The sequence below is a fragment of the Aotus nancymaae genome, unplaced genomic scaffold (genome assembly GCF_030222135.1).
Source record: "Aotus nancymaae isolate 86718 unplaced genomic scaffold, 86718_ANA_hifiasm-v0.15.2.pri h1tg000053l, whole genome shotgun sequence".
NCBI lineage: Eukaryota > Metazoa > Chordata > Mammalia > Primates > Aotidae > Aotus > Aotus nancymaae.
This window is the reverse complement of record NW_026988467.1, coordinates 21,150,672-21,173,282: the sequence shown is the minus strand read 5'-3', so window position 1 is coordinate 21,173,282 and position 22,611 is coordinate 21,150,672. Positions and strand designations below refer to the sequence as shown.

Here is a 22,611-nt window from a genome sequence, read left to right as displayed (position 1 = left end):
ACATGGCCACACATGGTAGGTGCTTCATCAATATTAACTAAATAAAAAACAAATGGATGGGCTGGGTGCAGTGGCTCACGCCTGTACTCCTAGCACTTTGGGAGGCCGAGGAGAGTGGATCACCTGAGGTCAGGAGTTCAAGACCAGCCTGGCCAACAAACATAGTGAAACTCTGTCTCTACTGAAAATACAAAAATTAGCCAGATGTGGTGGCACATGCCTGTAGTCCCAGCTACTAGTGAGGCTGAGACAGGAGAATCACTTGAACCTGGGAGGCAGAAGTTGTGGCGAGCTGAGATTGCACCACTGCACTCCAGCCTGGGTGACAGAGCGAGACTCCATCTCAAAAAAATAAATAAATAATTTTTAAAAAAGAAAAAAAGAAAATAAATAAATAAATAATGGATGAACAGAGAAATGAATGACATTTCTCTGGAATTTAGTAATTACTAAATTCCAGCCTTAGAAGAGATTAGGTTTTAATGACTTATTTTGTACTCCATCTCAAGAGACTCTATCAAGAAATGCCAAGACATCTCTTTCATTTAGGTTTTTACTTGCAATACAAGGCAACAAATCTTTTATTAAAATTTGAAAGTGAGACTGAAAAAATTACTTTTTTGAAAATAAAACAGTGTACTTAATACACAAGTAATCCCTTTATTTTGCCAATTCTTCTCAGAAGAAATCGGATTCCCAGAGAGTCACACCAATGCAGGATTAGAATCTACTCAGCACAGCCAATTTTTGGTTCCCTACAGGATCCTCAGCAACTTCAGAGTCAAAGAAGCCTTTTTGTACAGTTCTATGTCACCTCCCTCGTTCCTCATATGAATTCAGAACACAGAAAATGATTTAAGAAACCATTTTCTCAATTTTCCCAAGGATTTAATGTCCTATTTCCTATGTGCCATTCTAGATGCACAGGAGAGAAGTTAGTTCCCTAACACTAGGGGGTGTACCCACACAGAATCCCAGTTGAGCAAAGCTGCCAGAAAAATAAACTCCATTAACTACTATTCTCAGCAAAATAAAGTTAGGAAGGCAAAGGTGCTTAATAAATAAATAAAGCCGGGTGTGGTGGCTCACGCCTGTAATCCAAGCACTTTGGAGGCCAAGGCGGGCGGATCATCTGAGGTCAGGAGTTCAAGACCAGCCTGACCAACATGGTGAAACCCTGTCTTTAAAAAAATTTTTTTTAATTAAAAAATAAAAAATAAAAAACACAAAAAAAGTTAAATAAATAAATAAATAAATAAAATTATGTATCTATAAAATGAAGGGAAAATATTTTTATATTATTCGCTGATTGAGATGGTTCATTCCACACACCTCTACTACAATAATAATAGAAAATGGTGAACTAAAAATATTTTTGGATGGAGAAAGACAAGTTTGGAGAACAGCGTTCTTTCACTGAGAAGTACCTGTGCAAAATACAGCTTTAGCTTCTTCCCATTGAAGTCTGTTTCGTGGAGTTCTATTCGCGCCCTTGCTGCCGCTTCAGGTTTGCTGAAATTTATTCTGACTCTTCTAAAGCTTTTAAACAGCTGAAAAGTAACTTGGTCATCATAGATGGTGAAGAGTGCTTCAAATCTTTCCTGCAATTAAGGAGCAGCAAGGCAAAGAGAATGGGGGTGGGGGAAGAAACACCTTTATAGAAGAGAAAATTTAAATCATGAAACCTAAGTAATTAAGAACTCATTATAAGTTAACCTTTTCTCCAAAAAATTAATACTTTTCTTGCACATATACAGGAACAGGTATCCTGTAATTTAGCAACTGCATTTATTTTTTATATTTTTTTGAGATGGAGTCTCACTCTCCCATCCAGGCTGGAGTGCAGTGGCGTGGTCTCAGCTCACTGCAACCTCCACCTCGCGGGTTCAAGCGATTTTCCTGCCTCAGCCTCCAAAGTAGCTGGGATTATAGCCACCCACCACCAAGCCCAGCTAATTTTTATATTTTTAGTAGAGATGGGTTTTCACCATGTTGGCCAGGATTGTCTTGAACTCCTGACCTCAAGTGATTCATCCACCTCAGCCTCCCCAAGTGCTAGGATTACAGGCATGGGCCACTATGCCGGGCTGTGCACTTATTTTAAATGTAATTAACTTTATTAAATATTGTCCACATTCAAAGGTTATAAGATGAATGCAAGATATAAGAGAATGATACAAACATCCCCAATTCTAGAACACTGCTATTGTCTGATGTCTTCAGTGCAACAGGGTTGGTTTTTCCCTCTGTCACATTCCTTTCCTCCTTCAAAGTTGTCATTTCTGGAGTTTTATCATTCCCTTATTTTTCTTTTCTTTCTTTTTTGAGATGAAGTCTCGCTCTGTCACCCAGGCTGGAGTGGAGCGCAATGGCTCGATCTCAGCTCACTGCAACCTCTGTCTCCCAGGTTCAAGCGATTCTTCTGCCTCAGCCTCCTGAGTAGCTGGGACTACAGGGGTGTGCCACCACACCCGGCTAACTTTTGTATTTTTATTAGAGACAGGGTTTCACCATACTGGCCAGGCTGGTCTCAAACTCCTCACCTCGTGATCCGCCCCCTGCTTTGGCCTCCCAAAGTGTTGGGATTATAGGCGTGAGCCACCTCGCCCGCCCCTTGTTTTTCTTTATTGTGTAGAATATTTATTTATATCTCTAAAAATATTATCATGTTCTATGTATTCTTTCACACCTTGCTTTTTTTGCTTAGATCTTGCTCCTGAAATTCTCTCTTGCAGCTGTGTGTGTCTTTTTTTTTTTTGAGACAGAGTCTCACTCTGTCGCCCAGAATGGAGTGCAGTAGTGCAATCTTGGCTCACTGCAGCCCCAACCTCTAGGGTTCAGGCAATCCTCCTGCCTTGGCCTCTTGAGTAGCTGGGACTAAAGGCACATGCCACCACATCCAGATAATGTTTTGTATTTTTTGTAGAGATGGGGTTTTACCACATTGCCCAAGCTGGTCTCAAACTTTTTGGGCTCAGGTGATCCACCCGCCTTGACTTCCCGAAGTGCTGGGATTACAAGTATGAGCCACTGCACCCAGCAAGACATCCATTTCTAAGTATTATTTCAGCTGTTCCCCACCAGTTTGTTTAATTTTGTTTTTTGTGTTTTTTTTGAGATGCGGTCTTGCTATATTTCCCAAGTTAGGCTGAAGTGATCCTCCTACCCAAGTAGCTGGGACTACAGGCATCTGCCACCACACCCAGCACTTGAACAGTTTTGACATGTTTTATTATTTTTATTTATTTTTTAACATAGAGGGCCGGGCACAGTGGCTCACGCCTATAATCCCAGCACTTTGGGAGGCTGCAGTAGGCGGATCCTTTGAGGTCAGAAGTTTGAGACCAGCATGGCCAACATGGTGAAACCCTGTCTCTACTAAAAATATAAAAATTAGCTGGGCATGGTGGTGGGCGCCTGTAATCCTACCTACTCGGGCGACTGAGGCAGGAGAATTGCTTGAACCTGGGAGGTGGAGGTTGCAGTCACTCTAGCCTGAGCAACAGAGCAAGGCTGTCTTTAAAAAAAAAAAAAAAAAAAAAAGACAGTCTGTCACCCAGGCTGGAGTGCAGTGGTGCTATCATAGCTCCTGGGCTCAAGCGACCCTCCTACTTCAGCTGCCTGAGTAGCATGCACCACCACACCTGGCTATTTTTTTTTTTTTAAATGAGATGAGATCTTGCTATGTTCTGCAGGCTGGTCTCAAACTCCTGAGTTCAAGTAATCCTCTTACCTTGGCCTCCCAACATGCTGGGATTACAGGCATGAGGCACCATGCCTGGCCACACCTGGCTATCTTTATTTTATTTTTGTACAGAGTTTCACTATCTTGCCCAGGCTGGTCTGGAAATCCTCGGTTCAAGCAGTCCTTCTGCCTGAGCCTCCCAAAGTGCTGGGATTAAAGATGTGAGTTACTGCCAGTTGATTCTAAATACCTTCTAATTGCTGTCTGACCTCTTCCTTGTCTCATGAATTGTTTAGATGTATGTTTCTTAAATTGCAAACAGATGAGAGGGGTTTTTTTAAATCTTTTTAATGTCTAACTCATTTTCACACTGATCGGAGTAGGCTGTCCATAGTGATAGTAATCCTTTGACAGTTTGAGACTTGCTTTTGGTTCAATGTCATCAAATTTCATAAATCTGGACGTGTGCTTGAAAAGAATGTGTTTGTGCAGCTGTTTGGTATAGTATTATAAACATGTTCAGTATATCCAGCTCCTGTTCTTTACAAGTTCTAGATCCTGATTTTTTGGGGGTCTGTTTTAACTTTTTTTTTTTTTTCTTTGAGACGGAGTTTCGCTCTTGTTACCCAGGCTGGAGTGCAATGGCGCGATCTCGGCTCACCGTAACCGCCGCCTCCTGGGTTTAGGCAATTCTCTTGCCTCAGCCTCCTGAGTAGCTGGGATTACAGGCATGCGCCACTATGCCCAGCTAATTTTTTTGTATTTTTAGTAGAGACGGGGTTTTACCATGTTGACCAGGATGGTCTCGATCTCCTGACCTCGTGATCCACCCGCCTCGGCCTCCCAAAGTGCTGGGATTACAGGCTTGTTTTAACTTTTTTAAAAACTTTATTTTGTTTCACTCTTGTTGCCCAGGTTGGAGTGCAATGGTGTGACCTCGGCTCACTGCAACCTCCGCCTCCCCAGTTCAAGCGATTCTCCTGCCTCAGTCTCCCGCGTAGCTGGGATTACAGGCATGTGCCACCCATGCCTGGCTAATTTTGTATTTTTAGTAGAGACAGAGTTTCACTATGTTGCTCAGGCTGCTCTTGAACTTCCAACCTCAGGTGATCCGCCTGCCTCAGCCTCCCAAAGAGCTAGGATTACAGGCATGAGCCACTGTGCATGGCCTGTTTTAACTATTATCAGGAGAGATCTGTTAGATTCTCCCACTATTAGGTGGATGTGTTATTTTTCTGTATAATTTGGTCACTTTCACTTCCTACATTTTAAGGCTATCATGTGTGTACAAGCTTATACATTTTTTTCTCTTCCTGGTGAATGGAACTTTTAATCATTAGGTAGTGACCCTCTTCATCTCCCAGATAGAGGAATGCCCTTCGCCTTAAAGCCTATTTTGTCTGGTATTAATACCGCTGGTGTAGCTTTCTTTTGATTATGTACTGCATGGAAATCAATTTTCAGCCTTCTAACCTTTATGTATCCTTACGTTTTAGATATGTCTCATAAAAAGAATATGTGCGTGTGGCCGGGCGCAGTGGCTCACGCTTGTAATCAAGCACTTTGGGAGGCCAAGGCAGGTGGATCACGAGGTCAAGAGATTGAGACCATCCTGGCCAACATGGTGAAACCCTGTCTCTACTAAAAATACAAAAATTAGCTGGGTGTGGTGGCACGTGCCTGTAGTCCCAGCTACTTGAGAGGCTGAGGCAGGAGAATTGCTTGAACCCGGGAGGTGGAGGTTGCAATGAACTGAGATTGTGCCACTGTACTCCAGCCTAGCGACAGAGTGAGACTCCATCTCAAAAAAAAAGGAGTATGTGTGTGTATAATGCATGTATGTGCCTGTATGTAAATAAATGCAGCGTGACACTCAGTGTCTTTTAACTGGAGGAGCTAGTCCATTGTTGGTTACTGATATTTGGGGATGTCTACTACCTTATTTTATCTGTTTGTTTTAGATTCCCTGTGTTCATTTTCTTTTTTTTTTCTTTCTTTCCAACTATTTTTTCTCTTTCTCTATTTTCCTCCCCAAATGAAATTCCTATGAAAGATGCTAATATACGTTTAGCAACTTTTTTAAAGATGCCTAACTCCCTATAGCCACAGTTTCTCTTTCACAAAGGCAAAACAATCAAATCTTTTTCTTAACATTCTTATTGGAACTATGTAATTCCACAAAAATAGCATTTTGGGATAAAGAGCACTGGAAGAATATCTGAGCACAAATTATTTTATATAATTTGTAATATGTGTATATCTCCTAAGTATTTTGAGATGGACTAGAGAAAAAGAAAGAGCAATATATGAGTCATTCATGAGACTGAGAAAAAAATTGTTATTTTCCCATTTATTAACGAATTGGGATAATGAAAAGCCTAATTTCAGTCACCAGAAGAAAAGCAATATTAAATCTTCTTTACAGAAATTTAGGCAATGGTTTAATAAGTGAAATGCAATAAAACAGATCTAAGAAACTTCTCAGTACCTTTAGAAATATTCCTTAGGCCTGGCAATGGTAGCACAATAAATGGAACCTACAACTTAGCTTTGTTCTTGCTTGGCCTACATAAAGATCTTCTAATGATCTGTTGACAATGAAGTACAAATTATACACTCCCTCATTTATTAACTTCTCTCAATTTGAACATTTACCTGCCACTTTGCAATATTTCTTCAATTGGATAAAATACAAAATAATTTGTGCTCTGATATTTATTCTTTCAGTGTTTAAATAACCCTCATTATTGAGGAAACGTCATTTATCCTAAAAACTATTCGTGCTAATGTCAGGTTATCAGGGGCAGCCTCAGGAAGCTACATGTGGATGTCTGTGGACTCACAGAAGAGCAAAGCTACAAGCTGAGGGCTCACAACCTTTTTTAAATTTTTTGTCGATTTATTTAAAATATATGTATCATCCCAGACCTTGCATTCAGTCTGGATTTTCAGTGAACTGCAAGCTTCTTCCAGCAGGGGGCAGTTTTAAGATCAATCCTATTCTCATTTACTATTTTCCATATATTAAAGTAATACAGAAAGCCAGGCACGGTAGCTCATGCCTGGGAGTCTGAGGTGGGAGGACTGACTTGAGTCAAGGAGTCTGACACCAGCCTGGCCAATGTGGTGAAACCCCGTCTCTACTAAAAATACAAAATTACATACCTGTAGTCCCAGTTACTCGAGAGGCTGAGACATGAGAATTTGTAGAGCCTGGGAGGCAGAGGCTGCAGCGAGCCAAAATTGTGCCACTACACTCCATTCTGAGCAACAGAGCAAGACTCTGTCTCAAAAAAAAAAAAAGTAATATGGACAAATAACAAAATATTATATAGATACAGTGAGAATTTTAAAATAGCATATCAGTTCTTAAAAGGGAGGGTGAATATGTAAATATGTTAAATGCTGATAATTATTATTGCTTCTAGATGCATTTCAAAGTTTTTTCAGCATCCATTTCAAAGCTGGCTAGCTTTGTCACTTTTAAAGAGAATTAGAATTGAGATTTTGCAAAATCACATCCCATTTAGTTCTTGGTATTAGGTTATTTTAAAAGTATTTTAAACACTAAGAAAATATTAAAATTCCTAAGTGAGACAGTTAAGAAATATCAACACTGAACACAATGGAAATTAAGGAAGAACGAAGAATAGCTTATAAAATAATTCTGTGCAGGTTGGGCGCAGTGGCTCACGCCTGTAATCCCAGCACTTTGGGAGGCCAAGGCGGGTGTCTATGAGGTCAGAAGTCCAAGACCAGCCTGTCCAAGATGGTGAAACCCGTCTCTACTAAAAATACAAAGATTAGCAGGATGTGGCGGCACACGCCTGTAATCCCAGCTACTCGGGAGGCTGAGGCAGAGAACTGCTTACACCGGGGAGGTGGAGGTTACAGTGAGCTGAGATCTTGCCACTGCACTCCAGCCTGGGCAACAGAGAGAGACTCCATCTCAAAAATAATAATAATTATTATTCTGTACATTAAACATTTTCCTTGCCCAAGGTAAAAGGACCATGTATTATCCCTAGCCCCCCACAACAATTTTCTCCTTGTACCAATATATTGTATGGCAGAAGCTATCTTGCAAACAGTTACTTGATAATCATATCCTTCTTCCTATTTCCCTTCAAGATAATTTTTTTTTCAAATTCCAGAAATACATTGTAACTGAATGTAACAGCAGATGACAGCAATGGGTCATATGGCCCTCTCTATCTCTCTCTCTTCTAAATTCCAATACCTGTGATAAGAATTATAATGAAATGGCCAGGCACAGTAGCTCATTCTTGTAATCCCAGCAATTTGGGATGCCAGGAACTTGAGACCAGCCTGGGCAACACTGCAAGACCCCATCTCTAAAAACAAATTAAATAATTGGCTAGGCATGGTGGCACACGCTTGTAGTCTTATCTACTCTTCTGGCTAAGGTGAGAAGATTGCTTGAAACCAGGAGTTCGAGGCTGCAGTGGGCCACTATTGTACCACTGTACTCCAGCCTGGGCAACAGGGTGAGACCCTGTCACTCTCTCTCTAAAAAAAAGAATTACACAAAGATGAAGCCATTCAAGAGCTGATTAGTAAGCTTTTTCTGAGTTTTGAGTTCCTTCTATCTCCTTCACACCCACTTTCTCCTTGAAGTAGTATAAAAACTGTTACGAAATTTTTGGATTCTAGCTGGGAGGTGCTTTAGAAGCATGAAGAATTAACTTGGAGGCAAAACCATCCGTTTCCTATTTGAGAAAAAAGGTTATGAGCCCTCAGCTGGTAGCTTTGCCCTTCTATGAGTCCACAGACATCCACATGTAGATTCCTGAGGCTGCCCCTGATAGCCTGACATTAGCATGAAAGGGATTTAGAAGATTGCAGACAGCAGGGGAAGGATATAATCTATGAAAATGGACTGAAAATGACTTGTTTGATAAACATGAAGGATGTGCAGCTGTTCATCCAAAAACCAAATTACTATTTTTCTCCTTAGAATTGTTTCCGAAATAGCTTATGTTTATAAATTTCTGAATTCTCTAATGACATAAAATTAACATCATCCTTTTGGGTGATTGCTGCATATTTATTTCAGATCAGATAATGGGGATTCCATTAAAATAAAAAATCATCATTAACCGCTTTACTCTTTCTGTAGTCACTTAGCATCCCCCTCTGGCAGTACAACGTCTAAAGGCATAACACAAATAATGCAGCCTAAAAACCAACGCCTGAGGCTTTCTCCCATTATGTAAGTAGGTTTTCCACAAAACAGACCAGAAGCTGCCTTCCTATGCTAAAATCACCTGTGCAATTAGTCAGCTATCACAATGGCAACACACACCTTGTAGCTAAAACAGCTAAAAACAACATGCAACCAATGACTTTCTTGGGAACAGAAGAAAGTGTGCTTGGTAGCGGGATAACAGGCATCAGTAAAGGAGAAAAGTGGAAAAGTCATCCAGGAAGGTTTCAAGGAGCAACAGATGAGGATGGCAGCCAAGTGTGTATTTCCCGACCTTTCTGGATCTACCACGGCTCTGTTCCGTTGCCCTATCCCAACTCACAGAAGGCAAGGTTTAGCTGTTTCACTGAAGAACAAACTGGGAACATGATTTTGCCACAACCCTTTGCTTTGGACTGAAAAAAAAAAAGAAGCCCGCCACTTCTGAACGTTATACAGTAGGAGGATGGGAGGCTGAGGCACAAGGATTGCCTGAACCTGGGAGGCAGAGGTTGCAGAGAGCCGTGATTGTGCCACTGCACTCCAGCCTGGGCGACAGAACAAGACCCCGTCTCAAAAAACTAAACAAAACAAAACAAAACAAAAAAGAGTAGGAGGAACGATTTCACTCTTGAGAAGTAATGGCTTGATCCACTCAGCAGTGAAATTATCTTTGGCGTCCTAAGGCAAAAGATTTCTATTCTACGTCTTTCTGTAAATCTAATATGGAAAATTCCATTTCTCCAGTGTCCAAAGCCTGCAGGTCCACTAATATCAAAGACAAGCCCTCCATTTCTGCCTGGGCAAAGTGCTCTTGGTTCTCAATCACTGCTGACTAAAAGAGCCAGAGAAATGGACTTTACTAACCAGAAAAAAAAGCACACATATAGTTAGGCATGGTGAATTTAAAAACTTGACTTTGATAATCTGAGTACTTGTAAAATTCTGGAACCTAAAGTCAGAAGTGCTAGAGGGGAGCAGAATATATAAAAAATGCAAAGACCTTTGATAACCTTTATTATTTATGTTGCCATCATTACTTTTTCAGATCAGAAAGAATCATGTTACTGAATTAAAATTCAAGAAAATATGGAATGCTAGATATTCAAGACTGGTTTTTATGTTTTAATGGCTAAAGTATTTATAAACACATTCTGACTTACTGCAACATAAATTCTTTTTTGTTTTTTGTTTTTTTTTGAGATGGAGTCTCACTCTGTTGCCTAGGCTGGAGTGCAGTGGTGCAATCTCAGCTCGCTGAAACCTCTGCCTCCCAGGTTCACGTAATTCTCCTGCATCCTGAGTAACTGCAATTACAGGCACACACCACCATGTCTAACTAATTTTTGTATTTTTAGTAGAGATGAGGTTTCACCATGTTGGCCAGGCTAGTCTTGAACTTCTGACCTCAAATGATCTGCCTGCCTCAGTCTCCCACAGTGCTGGGACTACAGGCGTGAGCCACACTGTGCCCAACTCTGGAACATAAATTCTTAAAGGGCTAGGATTTTTTTTTTCAAATCTGTAATATTCCTTAAACCATGTACAAGAAAAGTGGTCAGCATGATGATTAATCATTTTTGATCTGAACCAACTATGGATTGGCATAAGGATGGGATCATTAAAATATTTTAATTGCTGTGTTAGTTACAAGGGTAGATACTATCAAAACTCACCAAACTGTACACTTGGAAGATCTGTATATTTCACTATGAGTTTTACCAAAATTAAAAAAAAAATGTATAAGGGGAAACAAGATAAAGAATAGGGTGAAGTGGCTATAGCAGGTGGCTGCCAGGGCAGAGGTAGCTCCTGGGTCTCACCATCACTGAGCACAGGTGTTGGGGGCCAGAGCCCTACTTCATGAGTGTCTGTCATGGACCTGGCTGTGGGCCCAAAAAGGCTGGTTTTGGCCGACAACTATTTTCCATCTTTAATTAGAGCAACACATCCTTAGTTGTTAAGAGTAATTCTGGTTATAAAAACTTCTCCAGCTGGGCACAGTGGCTTATGCCTGTAATCTCAGCACTATGGGAGGCTGATGCAGGAGGATCACTTGAGGCCAGGAGTCTGAGACCAGCTTGAGTAACATAACGAGACCTTGTCTCTACAAAAAACAAATAGGCATTTGTGGTGGTGTGTGCCTGTAGCCCCAGCTACTCAGGAGGCTGAGGTGGGAGGATTGCTTGAGCCCAGGAAGTTGAAGCTGCAGTGAGCCAAGATCGTTCAGTGTACTCCAGCCTGGGTGACAGAGGGAGACCTTATCTTAAAAAACATTAAAAAATAAAATAAAAATAAAAATTTCTCTCTTCTGTAGTTAAGTTGGAAAAGATCTATAATTGTGCTTATACTGAAGATGTGTGCACAATGTAGAAATCATTTTCAAGCAGTTTGGTGGCCAGTTGCTAGCCTCAAAACAGCTAGAAAAATGCAGGTTGCCACCTAAGGAGAGGAACAGATGTATAGCCACAGCTACCACCCAATTACAACAACATTAACAGTTAAGCTGATTAGGCAGCTGTCAGGGTTTCTACGGAAACAGTCTACACACACACACACACACACACACACACACACTTTCAAGATATGAATGTATTCCACTCAATCAATGACACTCAAACCCTGTAGCCTATCAGTAAAGAAAAGTACTTTTATTTCGCTTTTTTGGGGAACATCTATCGGAGAAGTGCGATCTTCAAAACCACAAATGGGAGAACTTCTGACGGGATCCCAGCTTGTGACAGCAGCGTTGGCCTTTTTACCCTTAAGCCTACAGGTTGTCTGGTTATTTACTGAATAAAGAAGATAGAGGAGCAGATTATTAGACCCCCTGAAGGAAACAGCAAATTGACCCAAACTAGGGAGACAGCACACAAATTGTGAAACGCAGAGATTTCTGTCCTTTGCAACCCACTGAGCTATTCTGCTGTTGATGGGCATCTCAAAGAGGTAGTCAAATTTCAAGCAGGTGATTACCTAACCCAAAGCCTGAAAGTAGCCCACAAAACTCTTCAGGTTTGCGAACCTATCCAGGGACTTGGGCTCAAACATACAGTTTTGATCTAAGACATCATAGTCGAGAAAAACCATGGTGAGTTCTTCCCCTGCAAACCATGCAAATTTTCCTAGGAACAAGGGAAAGTGTTTCTGTTGCCCAGGCTGCTGTTCAAGCACTTCGGGTTCCATTTTCAAGGTCGGTATATTAGCAGGTCCATGCCAGCTGCTGGAGAAAACTGATGACTGCTCTCTGGGACGTCCACTGGAATCTTCCCTCCCTCTTTCGTGTCCTCCCAGTCCAGGAGGTACGAAAGATTTGGAAAGTCCAAATTCAGCTTGAATTCCACATCTGGCCTTGGGCTCCATTACAGCCAGAAGCAGAATGGCATGGGCCAGGTGCAGATGCTCCGACGGCCCCATCAGAGACAATGTCTATCGGGTGATCTCTTCCGTGACTTCTGTGAGTGAGCACTGGCTGTGATGAAAAAGCAACAAACGCCGCTCTGCCTCTGAGAAGGGGAACATGGATGTTTTCTATTCCAGGAGGACCAGAGGCCCCATTCATAGGCCTTTAGCATCCATGAAATGCTCTTATCTGCACCCAGTAACAGAGGCTGTTCACCTCTTCACATGAGACCACAAGAGACCTGAGAGGGATCCACAACCTGGGCAAGTAGCTTCAGGAAGGCCTGATGGCTTCTACCAGCTATTTATCTTCTCAAGTAACAGAACTCTGGAGGTGGGTGTGACTCCTGCCTCTATCATATAACTGTGTGGCCTCGGGCAAGTTACTTACCATTGCTGTGACTATTGTTACCTTACCTGTTAGAGGAGGGTAATACATGGACCCACTTCTTTGGGCTGCTGTGAGGATAAAGAGTGAATATGGCTGGGCACAGTGGCTCACGCCTGTAATCCTAGCACTTTGGGAGGCCAAGGCAGGTGGATCACCTGAGGTCGAGAGTTCGAGACCAGCCTGACCAACATGGAGAAACCATGTCTCTACTAAAAATACAAAATTAGCCAGGTGTGGTGGTGCATGCCTGTAATCCCAGCTACTCAGGAGGCGGAGGCAGGGGAATTGCTTGAACCCAGGAGGTGGGGGTTGTGGTGAGCTGAGATCACGCCATTGTGCTCCAGCCTGGGCAGCAAGAGTGAAACTCTGTCTCCAAAAGAAAAAAAAAGAGTGAATATTTAATGCTCCTAGGACAGCTGTAATACAGAGAGCTAACACAAACAGGGGAGAGCTTTTGCAAGCGTCCACTCTCTATTCTGTGGGCATGAAAGTAGTTGCTCTTCTGTACAATGTGAAATCCCCAGAAAGGAGGGGAATGCATGGCAATGACACAATATTCACTACACAGCAGGTTCTACAGAGGGCGCTGGTGAAAAGTTAGCACCTGCCCCTCCCAACAGCCCCGCTGCTAGAGTGGTCCCCTAGGAGACACGCCCCCCAGGACAATCGGGGATGGGGAGTGAGAATGAAATGGAATCAGTGACGCAGCATTCCTCAGAACCTGCCCTATGACCCACAACAGCTGGAGAAGAGAACACTACTTCTGGGTTGACACTGGGGATTCAATCTGCTATGAACTCTGACTTGAACTGAGGGAGAGGAGAACAGGGATTTTTTTTTTTTTCAACTGTAGCTGTAGTCAAATCCTACGTAGTGTGCGCGCGCGTGTGTGTGTGCGCACGTGCATGCGTGCACACACACACACACACACACACTGCTTTCACTTCTTTTTTTTTGAGACGGAGTTTCGCTCTTGTTACCCAGGCTGGAGTGCAATGGCGCGATCTCGGCTCACTGCAACCTCCGCCTCCTGGGTTCAGGCAATTCTCCTGCCTCAGCCTCCTGAGTAGCTGGGATTACAGGCACGCGCCACCATGCCCAGCTAATTTTTTGTATTAGTAGAGATGGGGTTTCACCATGTTGACCAGGATGGTCTCGATCTCTTGACCTCGTGATCCACCCACCTCGGCCTCCCAAAGTGCTGGGATTACAGGCTTGAACCACCGCGCCCGGCCCTCTTTTTTTTTTTTTTTTTTTTGAGACAGAGTCTCCGTCGCCAGGCTGGAGAGCAGTGACGTGATCTCAGCTCACTGCAACCTCTTCCTTCTGGGTTCAAGTGATTCTCCTTCCTCAGTCTCTCGAGTAGCTGGGACTACAGGCACGCGCCACCATGCCTGGCTAATTTTTGCATTTTTAGTAGAGATGGGGTTTCATCATGTTGGCCAGGATGGTCTCGAGCTCTTGACCTCGTGATTTGCCCGCCTCGGCCTCCCAAAGTGCTAGGATTACAGACGTGAGCCACCGTGCCCGGCAGCTTTCACTTCACTTTTAATCTTGCTTATTAACTTTTTTTGTTTTGTTTCCTACTCGTTAAAAATCAACTGTTGGTGACGGCCTTCAATGCTTTGCTATGCAGGTTATCGATGGTGCCAAGTTAGCACGGGAGAATGAAGAGCCACCTAAAACGAAGGGAAGGGGCTGACAGGAAGTCACCAAAGTATGTAAGGGAAACGTGGGGCAGCAAGACAGGATTCTTCATGAAGGTCAGTTATACACAAAGATTAAACAAAAAAAAAGCTTCATGCTTGGACTTGCCCATGTGCCTAGTGACTGACATTGACTTGGAGGACTGTTTCTCTGGTCTCCATCTAGAGGTCAGTGTGTGCCTTGTTCAAGCCTTTCTGAATGTCCCTCCACTCACTCACTCATGAAGCCCAGGTACCATCCTAGGTGCTGATTAACCAAGGGCTCACAGCAAAGAACAAATCCAAATTGCACTGCCAGACAGGGTTTATTCCAGACTAAAAGTCTGTTTTCCTCCTGGTGGTGCCTTCTTCATGGACATTAGAGGGTGGAGGAGATTTTTATGTGCTGGCCATCTTTCTGCGGGCACATAAACCTGAATATACATAGAGACAACCATGGTAAGGAACTGAAGTGTATTATGTTGTTGTTTTAAAGAATAAGGCATCCTGGCCAGGCACAGTGGCTCACGCCTGTAATCCAAGCACTCTGGGAGGCTGTGGCAGGTGGATCACGAGGTCAAGAGATCGAGACCATCCTGGTCAACATGGTGAAACCTCGTCTCTACTAAAAATACAAAAAATTAGCTGGGCATGGTGGCACGTGCCTGTAATCTCAGCTACTCAGGAGGCTGAGGCAGAACTGCCTGAAACCAGGAGGCGGAGGTTGCAGTGAGCCGAGATCGTGCCATTGCACTCCAGCCTGGGAAACAAGAGTGAAACTCCATCTCAAAAAAAAAAAAAAGAAAGAAAAATTTGAACCAGCCTGGGTAAGATGGCAAAACTCTGTCGCTACAAAAAAGTACAAAAACTGCCTGGGTGTGGTGGTGTGTGCCTGTAGTCCCAGGTACTCAGAAAGTTGAAGTGGGAGGATCATTTGAGCCCAGGCGGCAGAGGCTGCAATGAGCTGAGATTGCTCTACTGCACTCCAGCCTGGGCAACAGAGCCAGACCTTGTCTCAAAAATAATACTAATAATAATGAATAAGGCATCCTTTCTATTCCTGAACGTTGAGTCCAGAAGCTGTTGGATGGAGCCATGTAGGTAGCTGTGCACCCAGCTGGGCAGTGGGGGCTCCGCAGCAGCCCGGAGCCAGGTGTGGGGTCCAGGTAGGGCAGGGCAGGTAGTCACTTGGAGTGACCTAGGATGGGGTGTTGAAGCCCAACAGGGATGAGGACAGCGTGCCCAATGAGGAGCTGCCTAACACAGGCTAAGGGGAAGGGTATTCCAGTTTCAGAGCACATGGACTGGGGGCCGGAGCCCAGGCAGAGTGGGAAGGTGAGGGGGTGTTGTGTGGGAACTCAGTAGGGGGCAGTGGAGCCCTGTGGGGTGAGGGGGTGTCTGTATAGGGGGCAGCCCAGCACACACAGGAAAAAGGTGGTGCCAGCCACAGACAGGGGAAGGGAGAAAACTCTTTAGTACTGGACTGGAGCTGGATGTGTTAAGTGTAAATACATGCATGTGCATGCATGCAGATACATGTATGCATGTGCATGCATGCAGATACATGTATGCATGTGCATGTATGTAGACACATGTAAGTATCTGCATATTTCCTAGCCCTGTCCACTGAAGGGCCTAGGAAAAGGGGCACTCTGAGAGCAATGGACACAGCCAACTCTCACATCCTGGTTTCTATACACTCTTCACTGAAAGCAATCAGGGCTCCTTGGAACAAGGCTGACTCCTAGATCAAAACTGTATGTTGGAGCCCAACTGCTAGGGCTAAGGCAGCGAAAGTACCAAATAATTCTGGAACATCCTGTGCTAGAAAGTAAGGAAGTACTCAAAGAATGGCGGGCACATGTCAAAAAGATACAGAAGCCACCTTGAAGGGACAACCACTGGCCAAATCTGGACACATTGGGGCAACAAAATAATCACAGGAACAGATTATAATGAATGAATAAAATAGGAAACCATGAAACTTACTGTATAAATAAGCTGAATACACTGAAAGTTGGATGAGGAAACAGGCCATTTGCAGTTTCAAAGTACCTCCCACAAATTATTAATTAATTACAAGGAGAAAAAGAGCAACTTGACCGCAGAGGAGTCTGGCAGACACCACCTTAACCAAGGGCTCTGAGCAGAAAGGGACAAATTGAAACCGAACCATCCGACAGGAACTGAAGAGGGAGAACAGCGTCACTTCTGCAATGTTCTGGCCAAAGATGCACTGAATCGAATCCCGAGGAAACCTCACACAAACTCAAAGTGAGAGCCATGCTACAGAATAACCGGGCTGTATCTTCAAGAGTGTGGGGACGCTATGAACAGTGAGGGGACACGGACTTCCTTCAGACTGAAAGGGACTCAAGACATCTGATGACTAAATGCAATGTGTGATGAACAGCTGCATATTTTCACTATAAAGGACATTACTGGGACCACTGGCAAATCCTGAATGGGATCTGAGGATTAGGAAGCAGAAATGTAACAACGTTAATTTCCTGGTGTTTGTTTTTTTTCTCCCAGGAAAATGCATATTGTATTAAGTACTGAGGAGTGACCGCCATCATTGCTGGCAATTCAGGTTTTAAAATGGTTCAGGAAAAGCAAAGTGCTCTGTATACCTAACCACTAAAAGTATCTTGTTTTTCTTTTTTGAGATGGGATCTCATTTTGTTGCCCAGACTGGGATATGGTGGTGATATCATAGCTTACTGCTGCCTTTAATTCCTTGGCTCAAGAAATCCTCCTGCCTCAGCCTCCCAAAGTGCTAGGATGACAGGTATGAGCCACCACGCCTGGCTTATTTACTTATTTATACACACATATAAATATATTATGAACATGTTGTACTGTCCTAAATATGACATAAAACTTACAAAAATAAAAATGTAAATCGGGTAAGGAAATAAAAAAATAGAAAAGACACGGTTACTGAAACTAATTTATGAGGGTTCAACACAAATGTTGGGGCACGTAGATTACTTTCCCAGTTGTTTTTCTGGCACCTATTTAATGAACAGCAAGGCTCACAAGCCAGGCTCTGTGGCAGGCAGTGCGGAGGCGAAACACATGCCTATTCCGAGCTCCCTCACTCCTGAATGAGCCCATCCCCACCCATGGGAACAATCTGCTTTGGAAAGATTAGGAACATATACATATGGGTAACCTAGCTTTTTTTTTTTTTTAGACGGAGTCTTGCTCTGTCACCAGGCTGGAGTGCAGTGGCACGATCTCGGCTCACTGCAACCTCCGCCTCCCAGGTTCAAGCAATTCTCCTGCCTCAGCCTCCCGAGTAGCTGGGATTACGAGTGTGTGTGCCACCATGTCTGTTTTTATGCTAAGAGTGGCACAGGGAAGGAGGACAAGCTCATTCTCTGTCCTTCCAGGTCACATTTTCAAGCTGGTCACCTCTATGGACAACTGGGGCTTGATCTGCTGAGGAGCCAATAAGAACCCACCTGAGAACTGCTGGCTTCGGTGTCAGAACACAGAGGAGCTTATTCACTGGGTTTAGTTCCCCACTGGTTTGAGAGCTACCACATGGGACTTTAACTCCCTCAAGCTTTCGAGTCTGTACATGCATCAATATGGCTGAGCAACCTTGTACAGGCAGCACAGAAATGCTGGGACGGGAAGACAGGGCAGCTCAGGCCAGGTGTGAGGTCACACTGCACATAGCTGGCTGCTCCAGCAACAACTGGGTGAAAAGAGGATTAAAGTGAGGCAAAAGAGGTGTCCAATACATACATGCCACACACACAGATGTGTATAAATATATGTATGCATGTATTTAAATACATAAAAACATATTACCAAGGACACTAGACTCAAGAAAAATAGTTTTGTTTTTCTTTTTTTTGGCATGATTTTTATTGTGGTCAAATATACAAAACACAAAATATATCATTTTAACCATTTTTAGATGACAAGTCAATGGTATTAAGTACAGTCATACTGTGTGACCATTACCACTATCCATCTCCCAAACTTTTCCATCATCCCAAACAAGCTCTCGATACATTAAACCATAAATCTTTTTCCCCACCCCCTGAGAAACCAATATTCTAATTTTTTTGTTTGTTTGAATAGTCTAACTTTGTTACCCAGGCTGGAGTGCAATGGTACGATCTCGGCTCACTGTAACCTCCACTTTCTGGGTTCAAGCGATTCTCCTGTCTCAACCTCCTGAGTAGCTGGGACTACAGGCGTACACCACCACACCAGCTAGTTTTTGTATTTTTAGTAGTGATGGGGTTTCATCCTGTTGGCCAGGCTGGGCTCGAACTCCTGACCTCAAGTGATCCACCCGCCTCGGCCTCCCAAAGTGCTGGGATTACAAGTGTGAGCCACTGTACCTGGCCTGTTCTATTTTCTATCTCTATGAATTTGACAATTCTATGTATCCCATATAAAGTGGAATCATACAGTATTTGTCCTCTTGTGTCTGGCTTAATATAATGTCTTCAAGATTCATCCATGCTGTAGCAGCATGTGTCATAATGTACTCCTTTTGAAAGCTGAATGATATTCCACTGTATGTATATAACACATTTTATCCATCCATTCAACAACTGCTGAATATCTGGTCTGTTTCCATCCATTCAACAACTGCAGAATATCTGGTCTGTTTCCATCTTTGGCTATTGTGAATTACGCTGCTATGAACACAGCTGTACAAATATCTGTTCAAACCCCTGATTTCAATTGTTTTGTACCCAGAAGTAGAATTGGTGGATCATATTGTAATGCTACATTTAATTTTTTGAGAACTGTCACACTGTTTTCCACAGCAGCAGTGTCATTTCACATTTTCACTGCAATGCATATGGGTTCTATTTTTTCCACTCCCTGCCAACACTTGTTTCTGTTTTTATGCTAAAAGCCATCCCAATGGATGTGAAGTAGTGTCTCATTGTGATTTTGATTTGCATTTCCCTAATTATTGATGTTGAGCTTACTGGCCATTTATATATCTGCTTTGATCAAGTCCTTAACCCATTTTTCAATTGGGTTGTTTGAGTTTTTTTGTCGTTATTTAGGAGTTCTTTATATATTCTGGATATATTTTTTGTTGTTGTTGTTGAGGTAGACTCTCACTCTGTCACCCAGGCTGGAGCACAGTGGCACAATCTCGGCTCACTGCAGGCTTCGCCTCCTGGGTTCAAGAGATTCTCCTGCTTCAGCCTCCCGAGTAGCTGGGATTACAGGCGCACACCACCACGCCCAGCTAATGTTTTGTATTTTTAGTAGAGATGGGGTTTTGCCATGTTGGTCAGGTTGGTCTCGAACTCCTGACCTCAAGTGATCCACCCGCCTCGGCCTCCCAAAGTGCTGGGATTACAGGTGTGAGCCACGATGCCCAGCCTCTTCTAAGAGTTTTATAGTTTTAATTATAACATTTAGGTCTTTGGTCTTTTTTTTTTTTTTTTTTTAAGGAGATGGGGTCTCATTACGTTGTCTAGGTTGGCCTCAAACTCCTGGGCTCAAGCAACCTCAGCCTCCTGAGTAGCTTGATCCATTTTGAGTTAATTTTTTATCTGATATAAAATAAGGATGCAATTTCATTCTTCTGCATGTGGATTTCCAGTTTTCCCAACAACTTTTGTTAAAAAGAAACTGTCCTTTCCCCTATAGAACAGTCTAGGTAACTTTGTTGAAAACAATTTGATCATATATACCAAAGTTCATTTCTGGGATCTCTATTCAATTCCATCGATCTCTATGTTTGTCTTTATGCCAAAACCACACTGTTTTATATACAAAGGTTCATTTCTGGGATCTCTATTCAATTCCATCGATCTCTATGTTTGTCTTTATGCCAAAACCACACTGTTTTGATTACCATGGCTTTATACTAACTTTTGGAATTAGGAAGTGTGAGTCCAAATTTGTTCTTTGTTTTCAAGATTGTTTTGACTATTTGGGATTCTTTAGGTTCCATATGAATTTCAAAGTAGCTTTTCTATTTCTGGAAAAAACATCATTGGGATTTTGGTAGGGACTGAATTGAATCTGTAGAGCACTTTGGGTAGTACTGACATCTTAATGTTATTAAGTTTTCCAGTCCACAGACACAAATGTCTTCCCCTTTATTTGTGCCTTCTTTAAATTTCTTTCAACAACGTTTAGTAACAATGTCTATAACTCTAAATCTCTGTAAGATTATACAGATTATACTGCATAAGATTGAGAGACTTGACTAGGTTGTTTTTTGTTGTTTTTCTTTTTTTTTTTGAGATGGAGTTTCGCTCTGTCACCAGGCTGGAGTACAGTGGTGCAATTTCGGCTCACTACAACCTTCACCTCCCAGGCTCAAGCAACTCTCCTGCCTCAGCCTCCTGAGTAGCCAGGACCACAGGTGCGCGCCACCATGCCCAGTCAATTGCTGCATATTTAGTAGAGATGGGGTTTCACCATGTTGGCCAGGATGGTCTCTATCTCCTGACCTCGTGATCCACCCACCTCAGCCTCCCAAAGTGCTGGAACTACAGGTGTGAGCCACCGTACCTGGCCCAGGATTTCTTAATTCTAAACTTCTATGATTCTCTAGTATTTAATTGAGCCTTGCAGCTAACTAAATTACTAATTCTTGGCCAGAACAGCAATATAAAACCAATTAAACAAACATTTACTGAAACCTTATGATGTTTCATGCTCTGTTAAAAACAGTCCACTATAACAGAGGTATTCTTCCTTCGAATCCTCTTTTTTAATTCCCAAAGTTAAAACATCATTTTCCTCCAAGGATTCTACTTTTTCTGAGTTAAAGGCTATGCTAGAATACACAAGCAATTGATTTAGTCTAAAAATCGTAAGATCACTTCACTCAGCTTCCAAATATCATTTACTTTTCTTAAATAATATTTTTGATTCTTCTTTAAATCGAAGGTGCAGAATCAATGCTTGAAATATTTAAATTGTGCATAATTTCAGATGAAATCTCCTATGTACTATTTTACCTCACTCAGTTCACAGTTCTGTTTCTTGATCATAGTACTATATCACTAATCCTCAACAACCATCTTACAGAATCCATTTATTCAACAAGCACTTAATAGGTGCTGCTCTGGACTGGGAACTCAATGAGATGATCAGTGTCACCCATTAAAGAGCAGGACAGCAAAGCAAGTAGTGATGTCTTAATATCCCCGAACCACCATAATCAGAAACATAAATCAAATGTTCTACGGTGAGGAGGTCAGACAGTTTTTTTTTTTTTTTTTTTTGACAGTCTCACTCTGTCACTCAGGCTGAGTGCAGTAGTGCAATCTTGGCTCACTGCAACCTCCACCTCCTGGGTTCAAGTGATTCTCCTGCCTCAGCCTCCCCAGTAGCTGGGACTACAGGTGCATGTCACCATGCCTGGCCAAATTTTCTTTTGTATTTTTAGTAGATAGGGTTTCACTGTGTTAACCAGGATGGTCTCGACCTCCTGACCTCGTGATCCCCCTGCCTCGGCCTCCCAGAGTGCTGGGATTGCAGGCTGAGCCACTGCGACCTGCCAGAAACAGTTTTATATACAAAGGGCAGTACTTTGCAAGGGACTACATTCTAAAAGCAACACTGCATTTCTTTGTATGGGAAGTCCTGTTGAGAAGACTGCTGACACTAACATCTACCGAGTCCCCTCAGACATCAAGACCTAAGGAAGAAAAAACAGTCCCATTTCTCATGTTATAAAAATCTAAACTATATTTTGAAAACTGCTCATGTTCAAAAGCAAGATTAATTTGCTTCTTGAGGGGCCAGGCATGGTGGATCACACCTATAATCCCAGCACTTTTGGAAGCAGAGGTAGGAGGATCGCTTGAGCGCAGGAGTTTGAAACCAGTCTGGATAATATAGCAAGACCTTGCCTCTTAAAACAAACAAAGAAACAAACAAAAAACAGGCCAGGCACAGTGGCTCACCTGTAATCCTAGCACTTTGGGAGACCGAGACAGCAGATCACTTGAAGTCAGAAGTTTGAGACTAACCTGGCCAACATGGTGAAACCCTGTCTCTACTAAAAGTACAAAAATTAGCTGGGTGTGGTGGCATGCACCTGTAGTCCCAGCATTTTGGAAGACCAAAGCAGGCAGACCATCTGAGGTCAGGAGTTCAAAACTAGCCTGGCCAACATGGTGAAACCCTGTCCCTACTAAAAATACAAACAAATGAGCCAGGCATGGTGGTGCACACCTGTAATCCTAGCTATTTGGGAGGCTGAGGTGGGAGGATCGCTTGAACC

At 42.8% G+C, this 22,611-nt stretch overlaps 1 protein-coding gene across 2 annotated transcripts in view; it reads right to left on the bottom strand.

The window, feature by feature from the left end:
• Positions 1 to 22,611, bottom strand: part of RCAN3 (RCAN family member 3) — a 30,474-nt gene that overhangs the window by 4,177 nt on the left and 3,686 nt on the right. For both annotated transcript variants that reach the window (XM_064363470.1, XM_021668387.2), the window contains exon 2: positions 1,428 to 1,601. In XM_064363470.1, the coding sequence (XP_064219540.1) occupies positions 1,428 to 1,601 (174 nt within the window). The remainder of the gene's footprint in view (positions 1 to 1,427; positions 1,602 to 22,611) is intronic.